This window comes from Lissotriton helveticus, chromosome 2_1, assembly GCF_964261635.1.
Source record: "Lissotriton helveticus chromosome 2_1, aLisHel1.1, whole genome shotgun sequence".
Classification (NCBI taxonomy): domain Eukaryota; kingdom Metazoa; phylum Chordata; class Amphibia; order Caudata; family Salamandridae; genus Lissotriton; species Lissotriton helveticus.
Window position 1 is genome coordinate 1,400,020,175 of NC_136059.1, and position 21,009 is coordinate 1,400,041,183.

Sequence of the window (21,009 nt, forward strand, 5' to 3'; positions counted from 1 at the left end):
AATGATTCCCTTGTTTTACAATGGAGCGGTTGTTCCATTCCTGAAGGTCCTTCGCCTGCTCGGTCTGTTTGCTTCCTGCATTCTGTTGGTCAACCATGCATGCTGGCACATGAGGGCGCTCCAGTGGTGCCTCCGCAGGCAGTGGCATCAGCACAACGGAGATCTCAGGGAGTCCGTGAGGATCTCCAGAGAAGCTGTAGCGGATCTGTCTTAGTGGAGCGTGGAGGGCAATCTGTCTCAAGGAAAGCCCTTCCATCTTCTTCCATCGGTAGCCACAATGATAACGGATGCATCCACCTTAGGGTGGGGTGCTCATCTGGGGACCTGGAAATCAAGGGTCTTTGGTCCCCAGAGGAAAGGTTGCTTCACATCAACCTTCTAGAGTAACGGGCGATACGCTTGGCGCTCAAGGCCTTCCTCTCTTCCCTTCGCGGTCAGTCGGTTCAAGTCCTGACGGACAACACTACCACAATGTGGTATGTCAACAAGCAGGGAGTAGTGGGTTCACATTGTCTCTGCAGAGAGGCTCTGCATCTTTGGTCCTGGGTTCAGGTCCATCAGATTTGCCTGATGGCAAATCATCTGGCCGGAGTTCTGAACATGCGTGCAAGTGTCTCAGTCGGCAGTTCTCTGCTGACCACGAGTGGAGGCTTCATCCAGAGATGGTTTGTCACGTCTTTCGGATGTGGGGAACTCCTCGGGTGGACCTGTTTGCCACACACGAGAACGCTCACTGCCTGTCATTCTGCAGTCTCCAGTATCCATTGCAGGGAGCTTTGGGGGACGCGTTTCAGTTGAGTTGGAACTCACAACTCCTTTACGCTTTTCCTCCCATACTCTTGATTCCTCGGGTTCTGAGGAAGATTCGCCAAGACCGGGCCCAAGTCATTTTGATCGCCCCGGATCGGCCAAGAAGGGTGTGGTATACAGATCTTCTCCACCTCTTCTCGTACCCTTCGCTCGTCTCCCTCTCAGGGCAGACCACCTCTCGCAGTCGGAGGGGTAGGTTCTACACCCCCAACTCCAGAGCTTGCACCTTCATGCCTGGAGATTGAACGGGGCAACCTGAATTCTTTTTCTCTCCCGCCTGACGTGGTGGACGTTATTTTGTCCGCCAGGCTTCACTCCACCAAGTCTATCTATTCCTATAGGTGGTCCAAATTTGTCATTTGGTGTGGGGAGAATTCTATTGACCCTTTGAGCGCTCGTTTATCCAACATCCTTCAGTTTGCTCTATCTCTAGCCCTGCAGGGCTTTGCTGTGGCTACCGTGAAGGGCTATTTTTCGGCTTTATTTGCGTTTATTTGCTTGCCAGATCAACTGTATTTCTTGTTGCCATTACCTCGGCAAGGAGGGTAAGTGAGCTTCAAGCTCTGAGTTCAAAACCCCCGTTCTTGACCATTCATGCTGATAGAATGGTACTCAGGAACAGGGCTGCTTTTCTGCCTAAGGTGTTAACTCCCTTCCATCTGGGGCAGACCATTACACTTCCTACCTTCTATCCTCCCCCTCACCCTTCCAAGAAGGTGGAGCGGCTTCACCGCTTGGACCCTAAAAGGGCGGTGAGTTTTTACCTCAATAGGACTAAAGACTGTCGTGTGGATGACCAGCTCTTCGTGGGCTTTGCTGGCTGCAGGGAAGGCAGAGCGGTGCACAAGCAAACCCTTTTCAGATGGATTATCTTGTGCATCAAGATCTGTTACTCTTTGGCCGGTAAGGATCCTCCAGAGAGTACAAGAGCTCACTCTACCAGAGCAAAGTCTTCAACATCTTCCTTGTATAGAGGTGTTCCTGTGGAGGACATTTGTAGAGCGGCAACTTGGGCCTCCCTCCACACTTTCGCAAAGCATTACTGCTTAGATTCCGAGGTGAGGAGGGACAGTCACTTTGCGCGTTCCGTCCTACAGGACTTTTTGGTATAAAAAGGTGGACACCCTCCTCCGGGAGTGGGCACTGCTGTGGGACTCTATTCACAAGGTGAGGAATCCACTGGCAGATGTATTCATCAGAAGAACAAGTTACTTACCTTTGGTAACGCTTTTTCTGGTGGATACAGTATCTGCCTGTGGATTCCTCACTTACCCACCCGCCTCCCTGTTGTCCACCCTTGTATACCTGCAATGGTGATAGTTTCTATCTGTTTCTTTTAATGGAATTGTATTATTATTTTTGATTTAATGCATTGATTTCACACTGTGTACTATGTATGCTGTATATAGTTGTGTCAGTCCGTCCGTGTGCCTCGAAGGCACGGAAAAAAGGGCGGAACTGACGTCATCACGCCGACGAGGCTCTCTTATGGCTCCGGTGACGTCAGCGGAGCCGCGAGTGGAGCCATTCTTCTGTGACGTCGTCCTCGTCGGTGTGGAGAGCTACGAAAAATTTCCAAATGCTGCTGACGCAGGGGCTATTCCAAAGGTGAGGAATCCACAGGCAGATAATGTATCCACCAGAAAAAGTGTTACCGAAGGTAAGTAACTTGTTCGTCAGGCCATACCATTCCTTGGCAGTTATTAATTTCAGCTGGGGAGGGGTAACTGGCTCTAAGAATGTTGTGGTTAACTCCGACCTCCCTACGGAATGCTTGTTAGGCAATGATTTGGAAACTTCAGCGTGGGCTGAAGTGAAACTCAGGAAACATGCAACAATGTTGGGCATCTCTGCAGATGTGTTTGTTGTGACTTGGTCACAGGCCAAACGGTCGGTTCGCAAGTCTCAAAGAACTGGTCCTTAGACCGAAATTGCCCTCCCACATAAAGGTCTCCCCAAGTACAATAGTGCAATTTTTCCAGCATCTTTCGGCAAATACCCTCAAAGGTAAGCGACAATAACGGGTTACGTAAAAGCGATACTTTAGGAGAGTATAACAGTGGCGTTTCTAACCGCCGGGCTATGTACTGCCAAGCTCGTATAGTGCAGTCAACAGTTGACGGATCACGGTCCCGTTCCTTCACTACAGTGAAGAGGTACCGTGCTGGAGGAGTTGGGGCCATATAACCATCCTCTAGCGCCAGGTGGGGCATGAAGGGTGGTGGATGAGACCAGTATAGTGCAAAGTGAGCTTGCGCGCAATAATAATACAGCTCGAAATTGGGGACGTCATACCCCCCCTGATCGTACGGTAACATCAGAGTTGTCAGCGCGATCCTCGCCTGTTTCCCCGCGCCATATCAGCCTCGTCAGCTGTGAGTTAAGTGTTTTGAAAAAGAAAGGTCCAGGGTGATAGGGGATGTTGATGAAGAGATACAATAATTTGGGCAGTAAGACCATTTTAATTAGCGAGATCCTACCAGCCATGAATAGTGGAAGGGGCAGCCATTTGGTAATAGAGTCCGTACTTTTGTCCACTGCTGTGCCATAATTGACCCGCATGAGTGCATCACGATCTCTGGAAACGCGAATACCGAGGTATTTTACTTCCTCATCCTCCCAGACCAAGGGATAGTCCAGATGGTGCTTAGGAATGTTATCAGTGAGCGGGAAGACCGCCGACTTGGACCAGTTAAATTGCACCCCCGATATGGCTCCAAATGTAGTAATTTCCCGAAGAACAGGGTTGAGATTGTCTTGGGGTTTGTGTATATACAGTGTCATGTCGTCCACTTAAAGGGATATAAGCAACTGCCTGGCCGGGTAGATTAACGCTCTATGATTATGGTGTTGGCGGAGCTTAGCAGCTAAAGGCTCGATGGCCAGGGCGAAGAGTATAGGGGACAAGGGGCACCCCTGTCGGGTACCTCTGGAGATGGTAAAAGGGGAGGACTTGGTCCCATTTAGGAAAACTGAGGCCACTGGTCGGGTATACAACAGTTAAATCCGCCAGAGAAAAGTGTTGGGCATACCTATGTATCTCAAGGTTCCCAGTAAGTAGTCCCACTCTAGGGAGTCAAACGCTTTGGTAGCGTCGAGGAATACCGCAATCGCTGAACACCTAGGGTCAATATCCTGTAATACCGCAGCCAGGGTACGGAGATTATGCGAGGTGGCCCTGTTCGGGATAAAACCCGCCTGATCAGGGTGCGCCAGGCGCTGCATTAAAAAGTTAAGTCGGGTTGCCAGGACTTTAGCTAGTATTTTGGTATCACAGTTTAGAAGGGAGAGGGATCGATAGGAATCACAGCTATGGGAGGGTTGCCCCGGTTTTAATAAGGAGGTGATGAGTGCTTCTCGCATTGTTAGAGGCAGAGTGCCTTCCTCCAACGCAGCATAAAAGACGATGGGGGCCAATATGGACGCGTATGTTTTATAAAATTCGATGGGTAGTCCGACAGACCCTGGGGCCCGGCCAGATTTCATTTGCAGTATGGCGTCCGTTATCTCGTCCAGCTCAAGATCGTGGTTGAGAAACTTCCGCTGGGTATCCACCAACCAGGCGAGGGCTGTGTCCCCTAAGTAGGATGGTAGATCAAGTGGGGTGCCTCTATGAGAGGAATATAAACTACTATAGTAATTTCTAAGTGTGCGCAGTTGATCAGGAAGATTTCTGTGTATGTCTCCTTGGTCATCCCGCAGTTTGGTTACATAATTAGAGAATCTGCGTGGTCTGATCGCAGCTGCCAGGGCTTTCCCGGGGCGGTTCCCCTCCTCATAAACTCTTGCTACGTGGTGCTTCCCCCGAAACCTACATTCCCTATCAGACAGATCCTCATACTCCGTGATTTAATTGCGCAGAGTAGCTCTGAGGTCGTTCCCATCAGTGGCCGAGGTCAGCTCCCTCTCCAAATGCTTAAGTTCCTTCTCCAGAGTGGACAAGCTAGTGCGTATGGACTTAAGAATACCTCCACCCTTAGAGATGCACCAGCCACGGGCTGTCACTTTAAACGCCTCCCAAACTGTTGTGTTACTTGATACAGAGTTAAGGTTGCGAGCGAGAAAAAATCTTGTATGTCCTGCTCCATCTCCGTTCGGAACGCTGCATTCTGCAAATATAGAGGATTAAGGCGCCAATTATTATATGGGGAGTGATTGAGGGGAGCATGCAGCTCGATAACAACTGGGGAATGATCTGAATGCGTTCGAGCTAAATGGGTCGCCCTACCCAACCAGTGAGCCATCCCAGTGGATATAAACGAGTAATCTAATCTGGCCCAGGTGGAGTGAAATGCTGAAAAGTGTGTGCCCTCTCACTGTGTGTGACGTAAATGTCTCCAAGAGTCTAGTAAGTTATTCTCTGCAATGATATCCCTCAGTGTCCGCTGAGTGGTCATGTAATGGGTGGGGGAGCTGTGGGAACGATCCATGTGGGGGTACATAACAGTGTTGAAGTCTCTGCCCAAGATAATGTAAGCAATCCCTATCTCTTGTATCCTACCCCAGAGGTGGAGAAGGGTTTGTGGGTCATCCGTATTAGGGCCGTAGTAATTAGCGAATAGGACATCATGAGAGTAAAACCTGCCCCAGAGTAGGCAGTATCAACCTTCTTGATCAGCCTCCGACCCACCAGGGTAAAAAGCCACCCCCTTCTTTACGAAGATAGCCACACCGCGGGAATATGTGGAATATGATGCAAAGCTGCACCCACCGTGAAGCAAAGTGTGGGTCAGCGCCAGGGCCCAGGTGTGTCTCTTGCAACATGGCAACCATAATGCGATGTCTTTCTAGATAACCTAGGACCTGTTGCTTCTTCCTAGGGTCATTAAGACCTCGAACATTCCAGGAGGCTACAACAATGCTATTAATGTCCCGCGTATTGTCAGCCATTTAAACACATGAAATAAACATTGGGGAGAGGAGTTGGCCTAACGGCTAGGGCGCTCGACCTCGGACCTGGGGATCTGGGTTCGAGTCTCGGTAACGACGCCAATACCTCCTGTGATTCTGGGCAAATCACTTAATCTCCCCGTGCCTAAAATTAATGTGGGTCCGTCCTCGTCCTCATGTAACGTAACTGGTGCTATGTAAAGCGCTCTGATACCTGATTCGGTTCGGGTCTAGTTCGCGCTATATAAAACCATCCTGAGTCCGTGTAGCATTACCTTCAGAAAACCGGACAGTTCGATGTGTAGTCAAGCTCAAACAGCCTCCCACCACCCACACCGGCTTCCCCAACTTGCCGGGTACGAACCCCCGCCCATCCCCAAAAACCAACATAATACTCCCTTTAAGGGAGCTACAGGGGGCTTGCCCTCACAGGGTCTCACTAGGGGCTCACAACCTGCCCACTTCCCTCCATACTTTCACCACCACAACCTCGCCGTCCTGCGGGCAGTTATTGTGGGCTGGCGGCAAGTAGCCGAGCCAAACGGGTGTCCAAAATGTAAAACCACATATATATCACCAGCACAGTTCCTGAAAGCATGAGCAGGTCCACAGCATTAAAGTCCCTCTGCAGTCAGCATTAGATGTGCAGTTCAGGCTGGACCCGGCTTGGGCGACGGGGACCTGGACCGATTCCCAGTTTCCGACTCTGCAGTGGCCGAACGCCGGTGACGCCGAAGATAGTCTTCAACTTGTTGCGGGTTCAAGAAATATTGTTGCGAGCCATGGTGCGTAAACTTCAATTTGGCCGGGTAAAGCATTGCATAGGGAATGTGTTGTGCTTGTAGTTTCTTTTTGACAGCGGCGAACTTCCGTCTGCCATCCTGTACCGTTTGAGTAAAGTCTGGAAAAAAAGAGAGAGTCGTGTTTTCATATCGGACCTGTTCTTTTTCTCGAGCAAGGCGTAGGATCGTGTCTTTATCCCGGTAATTAAGAAACCGGGCAATCACAGGTCGCGGCGGTGCACCTGGCTTCGGGCGTGCTGTCAAGAATCTGTGCACCCTCTCCACCGTGAGGTGCGCTGAGAAAGAGTCTCTGCCAAAGAGGTCAATGACCAGGTGTTCAATAATATCCTCCATGTGACCCGTCTGCGTGGATTCCGCTAGATCCAGGATTCGGACGTTGTTCCTCCGGGAACGCGTCTCTAAATCTTCGTTTTTGTCGGCAATCACTTTCAGCAATTTGTCCATTTGCGAAATGTGCGTCCCTCTTGCCGCCACACCATCTTCCAGGTCCGAAATTCTGGTTTCAACTTACTTCAGGTGGCTTTCATGTTGGCCTAGCCTGGCGACTACAGAGTCCATACGCATGGTCTTAGCATCAATCAAAGTGAGGCTCTGCTTCATGCCCAATAGTATGGTCTTCCAGTCCTCATCAGGTGTCTCAGCAGTGTCAGAGTCTGGATGTTCATCAGTGCGCGACTTGAGCATTTTACGCGCCTCAAATGGGAGCTTAGCTTGCTTGGCATCGGTGCGCCCCATGGCGCAAGGTATCCAGTAAAATGGGAGAGGCCGTTGAGCAGATCTGTTGCTCTATCTCAACAGGAGGTAAGAGGCCACCAACGCGCCACTGGTTGCTGAAGTGGCAGGGCAGGCAGCGTCCACGCGTGAGAGGAGGCACTCAACAGCATCGCGTCCCCAGCAGCAGATAATCCGTCCAAGCAGGTGACAGTAGGCCGTTATGTAGGGTCGTTAGGAACAGGCAACCACAAGGCCTCAATGGAGGGGGGAGACGACGTAGCACAACCCTGACAGCGACGAACCCAGCAGTGCCAATATCGTTGATACAAGGTCCTAGAAAGAGTCAATGGCAGTGTCCTCCACCACTCTTGCCACTAACTGTCTGCGTGGCTCCACCTCAGTTCCCTCGCAATTAGGAGTATGGCAGTTATCGGGAGATCAGGCCAGATGTAGGGTGGTACGCTGTGCAGCAGCGTGGGCCCGGGGAAGGGGCAATGGGAATCACGAGTCCTCCAGGCAGCGCGTGGCGCACTGTGACGAATCCGGCCGTGCCAGGGGCCATAAAAAGGCAGGAGTCCCCACAGCGATCAGAATCAGGCAGGGTAGTCCGGATCACTCAGGAGAGGCCTGCAGCATGTAAAGCGGCCCGATCTCCGCAGCGCTCCAGCACAGGAGGGGGTAGTAGGAGGTAACGTGCAGCGCGTACCTTCAGGCCTCCTCAGACAGTCTCCAGCCGCGTTTTCAGAGCCGAGCAGGCTCCGGCGCTCCCCCCGCGGCATGAGCGTCCCTTGGCAGTCGGTCCGCAGGGTCCGCCGCAAATCACAAGCCACCACAGTCAGGGGGCAGCCCGTGGCCGCGATGACAGCGACCACTGTACTCTGCAGCTGCCGCGCACCCCGCCACAGGATTCTTCAGCTCCGATGTCGGGCCCACAGAGCTGCGGCATCTCCTAGTCCGCGCAGGCCGCCACAGAGCAGCAGGCACAGTCCGGCACCTTCCGCTCGTCACCGCCGCAGGCAGTACTCCGTCACTCGCCAGACCAGGATGGCAAAGGTGGCATCCCCAGAGGCAGCACAGACTCAGGAATTGCGCGGTGCAGGTAAAAGTGCCGAATAATAATACAGGATGGGCATAATGAATAATTTTTGGCTCAGAAGGGCTAGAGCCTCACAGGCGTGTGGCCATCATGGTCGTGCGCCACCTAGCGCCCCCTTCTGCATAATAACTCTGTGTAAAGGTCACTTCTATCGTCATCTTTGCCAGACATGCCCACAGTACACTTTTAGGTAGAATCCCTGAGGGTACCTTTCGGGTATTAAGCACTAAATCTTCATGGGCAGAGAGAGGAGAAAAAAGACTTCCATGCAGGCACGAGATGCTGAGGTTCCTGCACGCAGACACTCCAGCATGCAGTGTTCTGATATCCCTCGCAGAGTTTCCTTCTTGAGACCAAGACCGGGTCCTTTGTTATCTCACAACAGGTAATGGGGTTGGCTTTATCCTAAGGGGATTCTTGGCTACACACCTGCTTACATGCTATGTACACCTAGGTACTTCTAGTTAGGGTTGCATTATGGGAGTACACATTATTACTGTCATGTATCTATATGCCTGCATATATTCATTATTTAGCATGATGGTAGAATTCTACCTTTTCTTTACTCTGTTGATGCTAATAACCATATACATTTCTGTCTGTCTCATGGTTGTTGCAGCACACGTATTTTACACTAGAATGACGCTGGTTCAATAAACGCTTATTGAAAACGTCCCCACAGTTTATTCTGTGTATCTCTCTGAGACAAAGTGAGCTTGAGTGACTGGGGCGAAAAGTACTGTACTGTTTCCACGATCCCTGAGGCTCAGGGTTGTCATGTTCGATAGTTGCCAATTGCTATTTGCTCCTTGATAAGAGGGGCTCTTAGTGGCACTGTGAGCTAGCAGGATTAACACATTAACATATTCTGTAAGGGTGTCTGGAATCAGAAAGGACATCAATCCCTTAGTAAATGTTATCTAAAGGCGCAGATCCTATATAGATTTGTAGGAACTACACAGCAGTTGTTTGTGGTGCTCTTATTTAATGAATCCCCACGCCAAAAACTGACAAAGGGGTGCATTTTGTGCTATATTCTAGCACCAAATTGCAGATTTGCATTTCACGTTATTACATGTAATTTCACATAACTACTGTTATTCTGCATAACTTTGCAAAAGCAAACTATGCGAAATTCGAACACCACTACTATTTAGGAAGAGCATATTCTTCTTGATGGCTTATTAAAGGTTTGTGAGCTGAGCTGTTGAGAACAATCTAATCAAAGCAATTGTTTTATTCTTCTCTCACCTCGGCTTGTACTCATTGTGTGTCTCAGGATGAATCGAGTGTCTGCATATACAGCAATTCTTCAATGCATTTTTAATATATCACTATTGATCAAATTTAAAGACTGCCTATGTGGATGCACAAACATCTGCAGAGGCCATCCATAAATGGGGTTGTTAAAAAAATTTGCAAACCCATTCCTCCTTTAATAATGGTTAGTCACATTTTGCCCTTTTACTTTGAAACTTGAAGCAAACACAAAATTTACTTTTGAGCATAGGTAATATACACAAAACTAAAAGGTTTTCCTTGTTTGATGATGTTAACGGTTGATTATGCCATTCTCATACTTGATTTTACAGACAAGATGAACCAAATAGAGGGAGCATATGTGTTTGTGTATGACTCTTTGATTGTTACTCGCCTCTTAAGTGGGCATGTTTTAGGGAGTCCAAAGAAAATGTGATGATGTGTTGAGTACATGCATAGATCGTATTAATAGAATCAAGGTAGAACTGGCATTTAAAACTTTTTTTTCCTTCCAGTGGCCCAGAGAAGCACTTCTTTCTGTGTCCAAGAGCTTTTTCACCAACATTGATCTTGGAAAAGAAGAAATGAAAGAGAAATTTTCTGCAATCAGTGTAGAGATTCACATTAGTGTAACAGAAATGGCAGAACGCTATTATGCAGAACTGCGGCGACGATATTATACAACTCCCACTTCATATTTGGAATTAATTAATCTCTACTTGTCTATGCTGGGTGAGAAAAGGAAACAGCTGGTTTCGGTAAGTGTATTTTTAAAAATATTTTCAGCCTCTATCAATATAATTCGATTGTATTTCTTTACTTCAGGCCAGCTGCATGCACATTTCAACAGTAGCCACATTGTTAGTCAGTCCGCCAGGAAGGAAAATATGTGTACAGTGATGAAAGGCAAGCATTAGCAAAGCTAATAGGTCTGTCGCTGACCGCCAGCCTTTTGGCTTTGAGAAATTCTTGTTTTGTTCTGTCATGGTTTTTGCTAGAAGGAGCAGTCTGCCCTAGGTGGCCCTTTTTTGGGGGCGGCGGCTGTGTGGCACTGGTGGAATTTGAGAGAGCCGGTGGTGAGTGTCTGTGTCAATTTTTTAGGTCTCGCCTACGCAACGCGCATGCGTTGCATAGGAGGGGACCTCATGTAATCAACTTGCTTTTTGGGACAAAAACATGCATGCGTTGCATTGCCATTAATGGCAACGCATGAACGTGAGGCGATCTACTTGCCGGAGCGCGCGCCGACAAATGGCAGCAATTATCGCTCCCGCAAGTGCAGGCCCCCTCCTCTCCCCTGCTGCCACGCCTCCTCCTGCTGCCGCACGACTTTTTACAGATATAATTCCCCCTTGTATTACCTGGGTTCGAACCCACGGTACTAGATACAAACTCCGCGTCTCTAACCAAGTGTGCCATCGCCGTCTATTAATTCTCGTAACCTGGTGAAAACGAGTTTGGGCGGCTGACGAGCCTGCAAGGCTGTCTTGCCGTCACGTGTCTGCGGGGTGAGGAGTCACTTCTGCTCTCCTTGGCGTCCTGTTGAATTGACTGCCGGTCTTTGGAGTGCCCAGGATATCCGATAATGCTGCCTGTTCTAATCCTACGGACTGTGCTAAGGGCAGCTCGAGGCTGGAGTTGGGCCAGCCATTTAGGCAGCAAGTCTCCTGGAGAGGAACGATGGGGATTGTGCATCCCCTTACTCTGCTGGTGTTCCCCGCCTGCCCCCACGACCCAAAACAGAGGCAGACCGGCACAAGCCCGCAGAACAACCACCGGACCGAAGGGGGGTGAGCCCGGGACCCCGACACTGTAGGATAATGGCTCCTGCAACTTGCGCTTCCCCACATCTCGTACACCCCCAACCCCAGTGGCCGCAACCAACCATGAAGTGTACCCCCCAGCACTTTATCCCGGGGCGAGGGCAGCCTCTCTTAGCGGCCGAGCACACGCACTCTAGCGGACGCAAACAAAGACACAGCAACCACAGACAAAGCCTGCCCAGGGAGCAGTAAAGCCTGATGTCTCACATCAGCCGATCTACGACTACGCATAGAGTGGAACACCTTTGTCTGGACTACAAGCGCGGTCACTCCTCACTTTTGGAGACGTGGATTTAGCTGACCGTGCTGCTCTTTTGTCCCCCCACTGCTCCGATCACTCATTAAAATGGCCAGACTGGAGGCCGTAGCAACAAGCCCCAAAGGAAAGAGGTTAAGGGCTGGCATTAGGACTCACCACGACAAACCCGACGCCTGCGGTACCTCCGGGCCCAGAAATGCGACGCGACAGTGTGTCCAGTGGGGGACAAAATAGCGAGACGGGCAGCAGTCAATTTGCTCCATCGTGATGCATACATTGCAGACAAGAATCTGTGCCCCGGCATAATAGCAAAACATTTTTCACATAGCGCTTCATGCAGTACCCTTGAATAGCAGTTGCTACTATCACCCACTTTACCATCGGTTTGCTGACCTTGAAAGGTTGAGTTTGTGGGATACGAAGTCGTGCCTTGCAGACAACGTCACTATTTACCCGCTTTGCCAGCTGCAATTGCACTGCTCACCTCACAACAACCGAAATTAGTTTCCAATGATGAAACAGGAAGCTGACTACATTTTGTTTTTTATTTTTTTGCAGTTTTATATAGCACGTACTCGACCAGAAGGGATTGGAGCACTTTACATGAGTACTAATTACGTTACACAATAATACATTAATTTTTTGATTTGTAAGGGGAGAGTAAGTGATTTGCCCAGAGTCACAGGATGTTGAGCCGACCACCGACACTGGAACCTGGTTCACCAGTTCCAAAGTCGGCAGCTCTGACCCTTACTCCCTGCACCCAAGAGACCGCAGGCTTTAGGCCCCGTCTCCCTTGATTGTAAACAAAAGATGCATACTTTGTCCAGTCCTGTCTGTCTGCTTCAAGGCCTCACCACCAGTCCAAACAAATGTTGGATTAATTTTCTACCAGTGAAAGTGTGATCTGTGTAACACTGCAAGGTGTTTTAGCAGAGATAGCCGTTGTCTAAACACAGGTTGCCTAAAAGTCTTTTTTTGGGGTCCTAGGAGGGCTTCCTTCAGACTGCCTACTGGACAGTCTCATAGGAGTGCCTGTCTAATACAACCTTCTGCTTCCAAAGCGAAAATTCCCCAGGGTCTGCCCAGGTCTCGCAAGTCCAAAGCATCTCATCTTGTTTCTTTTTCAATTTCATCAGGAAACATTTGCGCTAAGCGATTACAGGGGGCGGGGTGAAGGGCGCGAGGTTCACTGTCATTCAGTCTCTCTGTAGACTCAGTGGTTTACCCTGCAGCTTTACTACGAGCCTAGGTGAGGCGGGAGTGGCGAGTTAAAGGATGGCGCGCTAAATTGGGTTAAGGTGTAGAAAAAAGCTCTCAGATTTTGTGTAAATATACATGAGAATGAGGTTTATTTTGATTTCAGATGGATGTTTTACAGGTCAGCATGTCTGTAAATATGAAATTCGCAGTCAAGATATTATGGTACATGCTTTCAACAAGTTTGCTGTCCGAAATCATGTCGCCGGGTTCCTGCGCGGTTTCTTCTCCTCAGGTGATTGTTGAATCTCAGCCGCTCCGTCCTTTGCTCATGGGGGAGGTGATAGCGCAATACTGAAATGCACAGCCATAGGCGCGAGTGAGCGTTGGTCTTGGGGCTCGGATGCTGCAGCTGCTGGAGAACTCGTGCTCTGAGCAGGATTGGTAAAGTTGGACATAGTTTGGTCCATAACACCTGTAGGCAGTGCTTGAAATGGCAAAATGGAAGTGATGGTACGCTTTACCTGAGTTCCTGCTTGTTTCTGAGAAGTGCCGGTACTCTCCGATTAAAAGTATTGCATTTCTCTTGAGAAGTGCTGGTTTGTCAAGGTTACTACTGCGTCGACGTTGTACACTGTGTGTAGCGTATTGAGAAAGTGTTTTAGCATGGAAACTTAAAGGGTCAAAGCAAGTGGATCGAGTCTGCTAAAGTTCCATCCACTGGAATTGATTAAGGAATTGTTATTCTGTGGATTATCGTACAGATTCAGCATAGCGTTATTTATGCATTATTAAATAGGGACCTTTTGTAGAGTGCAAACCCCCAGTCGGGGCACTAGTGTACTGAAAAATTGATGCGGTTACATAGCATGCTTCATGATTTTGTTCCATTTGTAAGCAATGACAGTTATTCTTTATTACCCAACTCGGTGGTAGTCATTGCTTCGATCTTAGAAGGATGACAGGCTTAATGGACTCTGCAGGATTTGTGGCCTTCAGTTTACATCCAGGTCTCTCTAGTGGATGCCGAGCTGGCTTACCCACAAGAGGAGAAGCCAATGCCAACAAACATTTACAATGCAACAGGTCTCGCAATGACATTATTTTGAGCTATTGACATTGTAAATGACATTGTTTTTTATTTTGTTTTTCTTTTGTAAAACATAAATAAAAGGCATTTGCTATTGACTATTAAAATTGCAAATGACAATGCCTTTTATTTTTGTTTTTAAAACATAAGTAAAGGGCATTGTTATTTATAATGCCAATAGCTTAAACTTGTTTTACCTCGTTGTGTTCCCCGTTACACTCCTGTGCGGTATCATCTTTGCACCCTTCAGTCACCTAGACAAACGCCTGCGTTACTATTGTGTCTTTTTCAGGACAGTCACAGTCGAACTGAAAATGAAATTAGGATACGTCACGCCAACCAAAGGGCACAATTGCTGAGCCTCGGTTTGTAGAGATTGCGTATTTATTATTGTTGCCTCTGTCCAGACATACACCGAAGCAAGGAAGTAGAGGGAAAAATAAAATGACCCCCACTTTGAACCACATGAACCTAAAATGCGATCAACGTGAGAATTCTATGCAGGCCCGTGAGAGTTGTTCCACCCTCGCCCGTGGTGAAAAAAGTGCACAATTATGCTTTAGAGCACATATTAAAACAAGAATTTGCAATGCAATAGGTCTCGCATAGGTCTCGCATGTGCAAGAGTTGGAGCTATTGGCATTGTAAATGACAATGCCTTTTATTCATTTGTTTTGAAAACCTTCAAGCAGTGCATAAACTTGCACTTTGTACGTATAGTCCTTGCTTACGAAAAGCAAGGCTGGCAGTAAAAGAGACTGCCAGCCTAGCCTCTCATAAGCTAGGACTATAAATAAAACACAAACTGTTGTCTGCTGTCAGGTGGAGACAGTCAAAATGTCCCAAACAGCAACAGAAGAGGGTACAGTGGCCAGGAAGAGAAAAATAAAGTTCAGTGAGAGGGAACTGGAGAACCTCATTGAGGAGGTGACAAACAGCCATGACAAGCTTTTTGAGAAGCTCTCACTTAAAGTACCTGAAGCAGAAAAAAAGAAGGATCTGGAACAGGATCAAAAATAAAGTGAATGCTGTGGGGGTGACACACCGCAGCATAGATGATTTAAAGAAACGATGGTACGACCTGCGTAGCCGTGCCAAGGAGCGGATAGCGCAAAGGCTGAAGGAGGCGAAGGTGACCGGAGAAGGAAGCTCAACAGACCCAGTCAACACAGCCCTGGAGGACCTGGTTGAGGCACTATCCAGCCTGAAGCAGTGGTGGGAGTAACGCAGCTGGATACATCTGGGGCAGCCAGTAGCACACAACGTAAGATGCATGATAATCAACATATCAATGTACATACTAATCGTGCCTAATCAGTAATTAACCAGCAAAATCACAGTAAAAATAGTCCAGTCCACATTTTACATAGGGACCCAAATGCATTATGGGACCTGTAGGCTGTAGAACCAAATTGCCAGTCACAATACAACATTGTAAGCCTAAATGCTACCAAAATGCTGCACAGTCAGTGATGAGAGACAGTGAGAGCTTAAATGGAAAGAAATGTAATGTTGCACAACATTAACACCAACACAAAATAATATTGCACTGTTTCACATCACAGATGCAGCAGAAGTAGACACTGATGACAGTGAATGTGGAGACAGCACACAGGTCATTGAAGAGGCTGCTGTGGCGAAACCTGTGACACCACCACCCAAAACCAAGGCACCGGCAAAAAGCAGGGCCACAGTTACACCACTGCAGCCAATGGAGACAGAACAGGGACCTGAAACTGCTCCTGAGACAAGCCGTCCAAGTGTGAGCCACACAACTACACCTCAGGCACATGTCCGGATGGGAATAAGACGCAGGCCAAGGACCCTTATCGGGGCACATGAGGCAGGAACTCCCAATGTGTGGGGTGGCGTGGAGACACAGATGTTGCGGCTGCAGCGCCTGCAAGCGAGGCATATGGGAGCCATCAACCTGCAGATGACAAAAATGAACAGAAACATATCAGTCATGGCCGAGAGTGTGAGGGAACTAACTACAGCACTTGTGGAAGCAAACAGACAATCAAACAACACACAGAGGAGGAGGCATCACCAGTTTGTGACCTGCATGGCTGGCTATACCAGGTCTAACAACAAGATTTGCAACACCATTGCACTGCTGTCACGTTGGTCGGTGGAAATGCAGATTGATATGGGCCATTGTTGTGGGGATGTGTCCAAAGCACTCGGCCAAATGACCACTGCCGTTGAACTGATGCAGTCTAGAACTGGTGAGCACGGCAATGTTACAGGGGAAGAGGGTAGTGAGGCATCCAGCCTAAGCAGCATCTCTGCACAAGTCACCACTAGCAGGAGGTGCAGTACCCGTAGACCAACACCTCCCGCTGCATCCGAGAATGTAGATGCAGATGCAGGTGAAAGACGTTTGGGTGTGAGAGGGAGGAAACGCTAAACATAATCCGAATGGTGGAATTCATCATGGTGACGTAACCATGTCCAAGACATTCTTTGTGACTGATTTTCAAGTCCTTTGTGTGTCTCATTTGTCCTTTAGTGCATGCAGTTAATGTGCAGTTAAACCAGATATGTTTAAATGAACACCCCTACCGCTTCACATGCTAATAAATACTTTTCATTTCCTGAAATTGAGTGTTGTGTCTCATCATTACATACCTTAGAAATAATGCTGGGTGATGTCTGTACGTTTTCTTTGCCCCTCCGCTGAAGTGGCCAAATATGCCCGGCGTGGGTGTGCTGGGGGCTGGTTGTCCTCAGTGTCGGATTCCGCTATGGGGATACCTCTCCTTGTTGCTATATTGTGCAACATTGCACATGCCGCCACTATCCTGCAGCATGTTTCCGGCTGGTACAGCATTGCTCCTCCAGTTGTATGCAGGATGCGGAAGCGACTCTTGAGCAATCCAAATGTCCGTTCGATGGCATTACGTGTCATGATGTGGGCTGAGTTGTACCTCTGTTGTTGTGGCCTGGCTTGGGTTCAAGTATGGAATCATGATGAAATCCCTCACCGCGTATGCACTGTCACCTACAGGGTTTAAAGCAAAGTGTTAGTGTCAGGTATGCATTGCCATTTCATACTTCAGTGATGTGTATTGTATTAAATGTACCTAGCAGGTGTCCGTGCCAAATTCGCCCCTGAGCAGACGTGTGTGCATGCCACTATGGCGAAAGATGTAGCAATCGTGGGTGCTCCCAGGGTATTGTGCTACGAGGTCGGTAATGATGTTTTTCGCATTGCACACTGCTTGGACATTTATTGAGTGATATGCTTTGCGGTTACGGAAGATATACTCATTTACTGCTGGGGGACATATGGCTACGTGGGTGCAATCTATGCATCCGATCACGTGTGTAAACTGGGCAACTTGGTAGAAGTCCTGTTTAGTTTGGGTCAATTCCTGTTGGGTTGTGGGGAAGGTGATGTGGTTGTGGATCAAAGCCATCATGGCGGCCAGGAAGGATTTGAAGAACTGCGAAAGGGAGCTCTGTGATACCCCTCCAGCTTCTGCCACTACATCCTGGAAACTACCTGACGCAAGCAGGTGCAGGCAACATAGCACCTGGACATGAGTTGGGATGGCCTGGGTCCTAAGTGTCTGGCGCTCCAATAGTGGGTCCAATTCATCTATTAAGTAGTGAATCATTACAGCATTCAGTCTGTACTTATCATATATTTGCTCAACAGTTTGTCCCAACAAAGTGATGCGCAGGCGGAAGGTTCTCTCCTGGATTCTCCTTCTAGGCTGGCCTGCTGCAAGTATCCTCCTCCTCCTCGCAAACAAGTAGAGTGCTGCCATTGTGAAAGGCCACTATGGCCTCATGGGTCTGTTTAAATAGGCTTCAGCTGATTTGCAGGTGAGTAGTTTTTTTTTTACCACCTAATTGTGATTCCCCTTAATCCGCACTTGCTAAATAGCGATTTTTGAAGAAATCGCTATTTTAGATTTTTCATGCATTGTATAGCGAATTTTTTTTGCGATTCCTTATTTGCTATCGCATTTTGGATTTCTCGCAAATATGGAATCGCAATTTCGCTTTTCCCTATTTTAGCGATCCGGTATTTTGCGGGATTGGTCTTTTTGGTTGATGCATTGGAAAATGCTAAAAAGTGCTCGCAAATAGCTAATCGCTATTTTTGCAAACACTTTTTGGTTTGATGCATCTGGCTGATTGTCTTTTACAATGCCAATAGCTCAAACTCTTGCAAATGCGAGACCTACTGCATTGCAAATGCTTGTTTTATTTCACCGCTGCAGTGGCCCATGGCCGGGGACTCGGAGCCCACGGCAGAGCAGATCGGGATCCTGCACAGCGGCCCTGGCCACGGCCAAGGAGGAGGAGGACAGGCGGGAAGGCGGGCCTGGAGGAACAGACTCTCACTGTGACACACTTCATCAGTGTCTTCAGTCAGGCTCGCTCGCTCAGGCTGTGTGAGCACTGTGTGCAGCAATGCAGGACAATCGATCCAGTCCCTGCATTCAGACATCGACGAATCAGACATAAAAGAAGCTGCTCCTCCTGCTTGACCTGACATCTCACCGGTGTGACGTCAAGCAAGATTAGCAGCAGCATTAAATTGTGAACCCAGCCTGTGCCTTCCTGGTTGCAGGTCAAAATTCAATTTCTGGGCTTACGCAGCATATAGTGGCGGTCCCGAACAACATTAGTGTTGCCATGCACAGATGAGTATTCCTCACGAAATTTCTCGTGAGGTCTGCACATAATCATTCCTTTCTGCTGTCGGGATCTGGACTGGATCATCCCCTTCTCCTGCACAGAATCTGACCTTTTCCTGAACTCTTGAAAGAAGAGATCACCTGAGAGGGAAGGATCCACCCTCACTAGAGTGGAGGGGAAAATTCCAGATTCAGAGGAGGTCAGACCTGGGAGTAGAGGTGACCGCTCAGCCCTCCACAGGGCTTGGTCGCCCCACTCACTGCTGCCGCTCCTGCCTGCCTTTGCCGCCTCCTGCCTGCAGATTCCTTCGCTCGCTGCCCGCTGCTCCTGGGAATTTCCCGCTGCTCCTGGGAATTTCCCGCTGCCCGCTGCTTCTTGGAATTTCCCGCCGCTGCCTCCCTGCGGCCCCGCCCCCCTGTGATTCCATTCGCCGCCCCGCTCCCGCCACCCAGCTGCTCCTCCCTCCCGGCTCCTTACTTAAGGGGACCGTAGGGGACCACAGAGTGTGACCGCTCAGCCCTCCACAGGGCTTGGTCGCCCCACTCACTGCTGCCGCTCCTGCCTGCCTTTGCCGCCTCCTGCCTGCAGATTCCTTTGCTCGCTGCCCGCTGCTCCTGGGAATTTCCCGCTGCTCCTGGGAATTTCCCGCTCTCCCGCTGCTTCTTGGAATTTCCTGCCGCTGCCTCCCTGTGGCCCCGCCCCCCTGTTATTCCATTCGCCGCCCCGCTCCCGCCACCCAGCTGCTCCTCTCTCCCGGCTCCTTACTTATGACGCCCCCAGAGCGACCGCACAGCGGACGCGCGCAGCGGGAGCGCCGAAGGTAAGCCCGTCTGCGCCCGTTCGTGCCTGGCCCGCGCCCAGCGCCAGGACCCCTGGCCCTCCCCGCCGAGGCAAGACGACCTGACTGACCCACGACGCCGCCACTCTCAACGCACTCAATGCCGGCCGGACCCACGCCTGCTGCCGAGCCACCCCGAGACGCACCCACGGACCCTTCACCTGCTGCACCTGCAAGTTCACCTGCCTCAAAACCTGCCCCGCACCCGCCAAGACAAACACCAGCAGCAACCACCTCAAGTGCATCCTGATCAACACCTGCTCCGTCCACAGACACGCCGTGGAACTCTGGAACCTCCTCGACGCTACATCACCGGACGTCACCTTCCTCACGGAAACCTGGATGAACGCCTCCTCTGCACCCGACATCGCCATCGCCATCCCGGACGGGTACAAGATCATCAGGAGGGACCGCATCAACCAGACCGGAGGTGGCATCGCCATCGTCCACAGGAACACCATCCGCATCACGACAGACGCCAATGACTCCTTCGCCGCAGCCGAACAACTCCACTTCCAGATTCACACCGACCCTAAGACGACCCTCGGAGGCACCCTCGTCTACAGACCCCCGGGACCACGCACCCAATTCAGCGAAGACATCACAGACTTCATCAGCCCGCATGCCCTCCCCTCCACTGACTACATCCTCCTCGGGGACCTCAACTTCCACCTGGAGAACAACAAGGACCGCAACACCACCGCCCTGCGGGAAAACCTCGCCAACCTCGGACTCAAGCAACTGGTCAACACCCCCACCCACTATGCCGGCCACACGCTTGATCCCGTCTTCTCTTCCAGCAAGTACATCACCTTCAGCCACGCCACCGGACTCCACTGGACCGACCACAGCTGCGTCCACTTCAGCTTCAAAAGATCCACGACTCACCACCACCCGCAACAGGTACCTCACAGGAATTGGAGCAAGATCACCGCAGACCAGCTCACCACCTCCCTCAGCCGGAGCCCACCCGCCAACACAACAGACCCCAACGAAGCAGCCCGCAACTTCACACAGTGGCTGACCGCCTGCGCCGACGACCTCGCGCCACTAAAGAACCCTCCCAGCAGACCCAGAAGCAAGAAGGCATCCTGGTTCACCAACGAACTCAAGGACTCCAAGAAGACCTGCCGCACCCTCGAGAAAGCCTGGCTCCTCGACCGGACCACCGACAACATGACCGCCCTCAAACACGCTACCCGCAAGCACCACCAGCTCATCCGCACCACCAAGAAGAAATCCCTGAAAGAACGACTGGACAACAACGCCCAGGACAGCAAAGAGCTCTTCACTATCATCAAGGAGTTCTCCAACCCCAGCACCGGCACCAACGACATCACTCCGTCACAAGACCTCTGCGACTCCCTCGCGTCGTTCTTCCACCGCAAGATCGCCGACATCCACAACAGCTTCGGTGCCCCACCCACGCACCCAACCGTTGAACCAACGCCCCCCACCGCCACCCTTCGGGCCTCGACCACGGGGACCACCGAAGACACAGCCCGCACGATGAACACCATCCACTCCGGATCACCGACCGACCCCTGCCCACACCACGTCTTCAACAAGG

General features: G+C 50.0%; 1 protein-coding gene across 1 annotated transcript in view; it reads left to right on the top strand.

The window, feature by feature from the left end:
• The window catches only part of LOC144818685 (dynein axonemal heavy chain 6-like), a 1,395,111-nt gene that overhangs the window by 237,524 nt on the left and 1,136,578 nt on the right, over nt 1-21,009 (top strand). The window contains exon 10 of the mRNA XM_078676337.1: nt 10,089-10,331. Coding sequence (XP_078532463.1) covers nt 10,089-10,331 — 243 coding nt within the window. The remainder of the gene's footprint in view (nt 1-10,088; nt 10,332-21,009) is intronic.